The 6,152-nt window shown below is 58.4% G+C and overlaps 1 protein-coding gene across 2 annotated transcripts; it reads right to left on the reverse strand.

The window, feature by feature from the left end:
• Window positions 1-223: 223 nt before the first annotated feature.
• On the reverse strand, window positions 224-1,703 carry LOC142819521 (uncharacterized). 2 transcript variants are annotated; one of them, XM_075907291.1, is made up of 3 exons: window positions 1,385-1,616; window positions 1,128-1,185; window positions 224-972 (listed from the first exon to the last, which is right to left on the reverse strand). In XM_075907291.1, the coding sequence occupies exons 1-3, from the start codon at window positions 1,508-1,510 to the stop codon at window positions 272-274; spliced, it is 885 nt and encodes a 294-aa protein (XP_075763406.1). In that variant the 5' UTR covers window positions 1,511-1,616; the 3' UTR covers window positions 224-271. The 2 variants fall into 2 exon arrangements, with proteins under 2 accessions (XP_075763406.1, XP_075763405.1); XM_075907290.1 differs by lacking the exon at window positions 1,128-1,185 and having other exon boundaries at window positions 1,385-1,703.
• Between the last annotated feature and the right edge of the window lie 4,449 nt (window positions 1,704-6,152).

The following is a 6,152-nucleotide window of genomic DNA, read 5'->3' on the forward strand; positions in this document are numbered from 1 at the left end:
TCCCAGTGCATCCCCAGTGTGGGGCAATTGGCAACCTCCCAATTCACCCAATGACTCTCAGTGCCATGAGATGTGCAGCCAGGACTCCTGGTTCTCCTCCCAGCTCCGGAGGGGAGTGGGTGCGAGTAGGGGAGCTAAGAACCAGGACTACTGGATTTTCTACCACAGTCTGGGAGAGGAGTGGGGTAGAGCAGGGCATTGGGAGCTGCTCATACGCTGATACTAAGCGGCTTTACTCTTTATTTTCCAAGCAAGGGGTCGGGACTCCACTTTAGCCCACTTGATTCCGTTTCCACTGGGGCCCCTTGATGGGCCGGTAGACCCAGTCCTGCGTGGAGGGCTCTGGCGCTTTGAAGTACCGAGCGTGGCCACTGGGCGGTGCTGGTTTCTCCGCTTCCCCATCGCTGGTGTTGGTGGCCATGTCCTGGCTCTGCCTGGCTCCCTCTGCTGGTGTTGCCGCGTCCTCCTTCCAGCGCAACTCCCGGCGCCCAGGCGAGGGGTCACGGCTGGCGGGCGGCGTCTCGGGGTGGACAGGATAGATGTAGACCTTGGTGGGCCGCTGGCGCTGGGACTCGGCTGCTGACGAGGCCAACTCTTCCCGGCTGGCGGAGCGGAACCGGACCCCGGACCCTCGGCGAGCCTCCGTGCCGCAGGAGACGGTGGCTGGGCGCTGCTTGGGGGAGCTACTCTCGCGGGGCACGGCGGAGGGGGCTGAGGCAGCCCGGGGGCATGTGCAGTTATGGTAGCGCCTTGGGGCGTCATGCCGGCACAGCGGGGCATCCTGGTGGCGCCGGGGCGGATCCCGGTGCAGGTTGACGTCCATGGTGAGGCGTACCGGTTCCCAGGGGCAAAGCAGGCAGCGTCGCAGAAAGGGGAGCTCTCTGTGTACGGAGCGCCGGCCACAGGGCTTCAGGTCGTGCGCCGGGCAGCGAGGCTTCCGGATGGTGGAATTGGCGGGTGGAGATGGGAGTGCTGTGAAGAAAGAAAGGAAGAATTAGCCCACACCCAACCCATTCCGTGGGGAGCCCCCACGTGTTCCTTCCGGTTCCCGAAACCCCCAGCCCTTCCTTTTGCGACCCCCCCATCACAGACCCAACTCTTCACCCCCACGCTGCTCCCCAACTTACGCTTAGTCACAAAAACACCTCCGAACCCCAAGAGAAGCCTCCAGAGCTGGCAGCAGATCTGGGGAGGGGAGGAAGAGGAAGGGATCGGAAATGCAGCCACTTCTAAGGTGGGGCGGCTTCGACTGCCTCCGCCGCCTCCCGACCCCACAGCGCATATTAGCACCTCCCTTGAAACAGCCCCGCCTGCCAGAGGAGAGCGCCCCCTGCTGAGTCCCCGCCCTGCTCCCTGACCCACAGCGCCCCCTAACACCACCCACCACTGTCATGATCTTCAAGGCGACTTGCACCAGCAGGATCAGCGCGACCAGCAGTACGATGGTGTCCTGAAAGTCCAGGCAGCAGGTGCCAGACGAGGGGCACCCATGGCAGGGGCTGTCCCCCATTGGAGAGGGGGTGGGGCCGGGCGCTGGTGAGCCGGGCCCTGCATCCCTGCCCCCCAGCCTCCAGGAACCGCTGACTGGGGGAAAGCTGGAAAGGAGGGGGCGAGCAAGTCCCAGCCCGGAGCATTGTGATGCAGCTCCCGGGGTATCCTGGAGGGGAAGCCAGACACCATTGTGACATGGTCGGCAGTTGGCACTGGGAGATGCTGTTGCCCCCTACTGGTGTGTGTGTGTGTGTGTATGAGCTGCGGGCGGCTCCAGGGCAGGGACTGGCTGGCTCAGGAAGGCAGGGAATGGAGCCCTTGAGAGGTTTCACTTTTTGCCTATACACCTGCCACCGGCTCCCACCCACCCCAGGGACCAGGCCGCGAAAGGTCTCCCTGTCCAGCAGGAAAACGCGTGTCGCACAATGCGGGGGGCAAGCTAGAGATGTGCCCCCATATAGCCCCAGGAACCTACAGCAGATGGGGAACGGGCGAGTCCTGACTCCGAACACTCCCCTACCTACCTGCCACCACTATCCTCCCAGAGTCAGGGAGAGAGTCGAAGTATCATGACCCGCTGATTTACAGCCAGCGAAGTGACGTGGAGTGTGTGTGTGTGGGGGGGGGGGGTGCAGGGCAAAACCGGGGTTGCTGGATGAGACAAGCTGGAGCAAGGGCTGGAGGACAGCAGCGAGCAGCAGCTGCTACATCTCTGGGAACTATCCGCGCGGTCGTGAAGCTAGAATGAAATTCAGCATGAAGCACTAGGGCTCGCGTTCGCCTCCTTTGTTATAGCTGCTTGCTCCGCCCCAGAGATGGCTGCTTCTCAGCGTCCGTGTATCTGTGACCTGGGGGAGGGAGGCAGTCCCAGGTAGGACACCTGAGGCTGTTAGAATCCCCTTCCTCACCCAAGTAATGAACACAGCAGGACAGGCCACCCGCACTGCCGGCGTGTGGGAGGGGCCAAGGTTGGTGGGATGCAGGGGGAGGGGCGAAGAATTCCCACTCCAGTTGTGACTGGGTCTCCGCAGAGAGAACCCAAGAGTCCTGGCTCCCAGCGCCTCCCTCCCAGTCTCTCCGCGATGCAGCGTGAGCAAGCTCCCGGAGAACAGGGTTGCCATGGTTACCTCTGCAAGCCCCCCTCCAGTGCCCCCCCTCCCCGACCTTCAGCAGCGATTCGCGCAGGCGGCTCTGTGTGACTGGGTGCGGGCGGCTATTTATAGCAGGCCGGCACGGGGAGAGAATATTAATGAGCGATGCCCCTCGCTCCCGACCCACAGCCCCTGCCAGCCCAGCCCTGGGCTCCCTTCCCCGACCTAGGTAGATAGATCAGCCATGCCTCACCAGACTTGGTGCTTTAGTTTAGGCAATTCTATGGGGAGAGATAAAATGCAGCTGCCTCTGGGCTGGAGCATCTGGTAAATCTCCCTGCCCCGCTCCCTGACCCACAGCGCCTCCTAGCGCGGCCCTGGAGCCAGCCTTGCCAGCCAGGGGAGAGCCCCCCCCCCCCCCCCCGACGTTGGCATTAGTCTCTGCTGCTGCATCATCATCTTTGGGATCTTGCACGGGTTGCAGAAATATCTAGGTCAGCGCCCAGCTCCGCTTCTCCTCGTAGTGATGAGGAAGGTTTGGAGGGGAGGGCAGGCGAAATGTCCTGGATTCCTGTTTTCCCTTCTCCCCCAGTGAAACACACACAGAGTCTGGGGCTGGGAGAAGCTTCCCCTGCAACAGCCTGGAATTGCCTGGGGCAGGAGAGGATTGGGAGCCAGGACTTCTGAGTTCTCTCTATGGCTCTCAGAGGGCAGTGGGGGCTGGTGGTTAGAGTGTGAGTTCTGTGGTACTGTAACTCCACTGCTCCCAGGGGAAGGGGCAGCCCTTGGATCCCCGCACACACCCAGGAGCCCAGAAAACATCAGAGGAGTCCCCCTAAAATGGGCAAGACCCCACATGCTGTCTCCTGAAGTGAGAAGGGGCTGTGAGGCTCCACCTCTTTTGCCTCCCAGCTGTCCCAGCAAACAAGATGGTGCCCCCTAGAGGGATCAGACCTCCTGCCCTATTCCCTGCCCCCCCCTCTCGAGCCAGCCAGTCCTTGCCCTAAGGCTCAGTGGGAGCTGGCACCCCATAGAGGGGACAGGCCCTTGTCCCATTCCCTGCCACCCCTGAGCTTTTCAGTCCCCTGCTGTTGTGGGTCTGATCTGGGAGGTGGGGGATGAATATCAGTCTGGCCTGGGCCATGTCTGGGATTCCAATCTGTGTCAGCTTTGAGCCTTGGGTGATGAAAGAGATGGGGAGGGCAAAGAGCAGTTGGGGGTCGGTCGAGGACAGCCATGGGGGTGGGGCAGTGCCATGGGGGAGGATAAGGGGTGTGACATGAAAGGTGGGGGGGAAATGGGAGGGTGGAATGGGGGGTTCCAGAGAACAGCACTGGGGAGCAGGGAGGGTGGCTGTTAAGTGGAAGGCCCAGAGGGGCAGGTGGGGGGACAGAGGAGGGGGACCAGGAGGAGGGGGCTCTGGGATATGCAGGTGAGGAAGGCTGGGAAGAGGAAGCTCTGCAGAGGGAGGGGTGGGTGGCTAAGAATTGGGGGAGCCCAAGGGATGCAGGGAGCCCCATGGGGTGGTCACCGTGAGCCAAGTCCAACATTTTAAACTTTTTTGATTTTATATTTACAATAAGTTTCATCTCTTGCAATGTTTTAAAAATGTGTACAGCTCCCCGCTCCCCCAGCTCTGCCCCCGCACCTCATGGCTCTTCCCCCCAGGTCTGTGCTGTTAAGGTGGGAGGGGCACACACAGCCATTCCCCCAGGAGGGAGTTATGCATTGTACAGACACTGCCAAAAAAAAGTCCCCTTGTTGAGTCTTTTGTCTCCTTTGATCCTGGTTCAAGAGGTGGGGTTCCAAAGTCTCAGGGTCTCTTGCTGGCAGGGGCAGGGGTGGGGTTTCCCCCAAAATAGTTCCCCTTCCCTGGAGTATCAGGAATAAAAATAGATGCTCTCTGATTCTTGGGGGGACAATAAGAGGATATGGGACAACTGCTCCCCATGCTGCCTGGGGAAGGGGTGTTTGGTGTCTCTGGTGACCATCTGGGTTGTAGGCTGAAGATGATGGCCATCTTGACAGTAGATCAGGCAAAGGGCTGCCGTGGTTACAATCTTGACTGTAGGCTAAGGAAGAAATTGCCTTGGTAGCCATCTTGACTGTAGGCCAAGCAAAGAGCTGGGATTGTGGCCATCATGACCTTAGGCCAGGGAAAGAGCCCTCCATGGCAGCCATGTTGAACATTAATATGACAAGAGCTTACTAGTAGCCTTCTTTGATGGTAGACCACAGGTTGCCTACACGGGCTGGACCAGATTTTGAGAATGCTGCGGGCCCCACGGATGGCCCAAAATGTGCCACAGGCATCCATGTTGGATTGTTGATGAAGAAAAGGCCCGTCCCCAGGCAGCCAACTTGGATTTAAGAAAAGGAAGTCCCTCATCAGTGGCCATCTTGGAATTTGGCCAGCATCAGTCATCAGCCACAGTGAAAGCCATCTTGGATTTCAGCACCTGGGCAGCCATCTTGGAATTCACCACACTGGCAGCCCTCTAGGGTTGGATGGCATTGGTGGTCATCTTGGCTTTCACTGCCTGGGGCAGCCATCTTGGATTTGGGAACCGAACAAGTGCTTGTCCAAAGACAAGACAGGAGGAGGAGACTGAGCGTCATTTGGCAACTGCATAAGGCCATTGAGGGAGGTCAGAAACATGCCCCGGGATGTCTTCCTGCCGGAAAAGCAGCTGTCCCCAGAATAGAGTTACACTCCGTGGCATGCACAGCATGAGGCTCAGCCAACTCATGCCGCAAAAGAAAGCAACCCTTCCAGAAAAATATACCCCTACAGAAAACAGAGCCTCCTCTTCTCTGGCCACCCCAAAGTTGCTGAATTTGGCACATTTTACAAAATGTATTTAACAAACAAAATCTCCTGTACAGACATATTAAAAAAATGAAAACCAGACAGAAAGCAAAGAGGGACAGATTTCCAGGATGGCTTTTTTGGTCAGGAGACCTCCTTGCCTGGCGTCCAATCCCTCCTACCACTCGTTCGTTGTCCTGCTTTCCTCACAAAAAGATGGTCTGCGTCAGTCAGAGAGACACAGAGACCAGGGAGGCAATAAACAATGTGCTTCTTGATTGAGGCATTCTCTCCCTCCTGCTCTCGGTCCCCGTCTGCCTCTCTTCAGGGGTTGCTTTCTGAGGTTGGTGCTGGGGGCCTTTTCCAGGGTGGAGAGTGATGAAAAGGCCGGGGCACTTGAAGCTGGGTGTTGGGAGGACAGAGTGACCTGGGTTCTGTCCTCGATCTTGTGCCCCAGTGTGGGAAGGGGAAAGAAGGGGAGACTCAGAGACGGAAAGAAAGTGTGTATCTAGACCAGGGGTGGGGAACCTTTTTTGGGTCAGGGGCCACTAACCCAGGGTATGTCTACACTACCCCCCTAGTTCAAACTAGGGAGTGTAATGTAGTCATACGGAGTTGCAAATGAAGCCCGGGATTTGGATTTCCTGGGCTTCATTTGCATAAAGCCGGCCGGCGCCATTTTTAAATGCTGGCTAGTTCGGACCCCGTGCCGAATCCGAACTAGGAAGCCTAATCCGAACTAGCAAGTCCATGCTGCATGT

Source organism: Pelodiscus sinensis, chromosome 24 (genome assembly GCF_049634645.1).
Source record: "Pelodiscus sinensis isolate JC-2024 chromosome 24, ASM4963464v1, whole genome shotgun sequence".
In the NCBI taxonomy this organism is placed as follows: domain Eukaryota; kingdom Metazoa; phylum Chordata; order Testudines; family Trionychidae; genus Pelodiscus; species Pelodiscus sinensis.

Bases quoted from the DNA above. Each gene is read 5' to 3' on its own strand.
- LOC142819521 (XM_075907290.1), bottom strand. From the start codon at position 1,688: ATGTCACAATGGTGTCTGGCTTCCCCTCCAGGATACCCCGGGAGCTGC. The intron at 973-1,384 runs GTGGGTGGTGTT...CTTTCTTCACAG, and splicing joins CCTTGAAGATCATGACAGTG to CACTCCCATCTCCACCCGCC.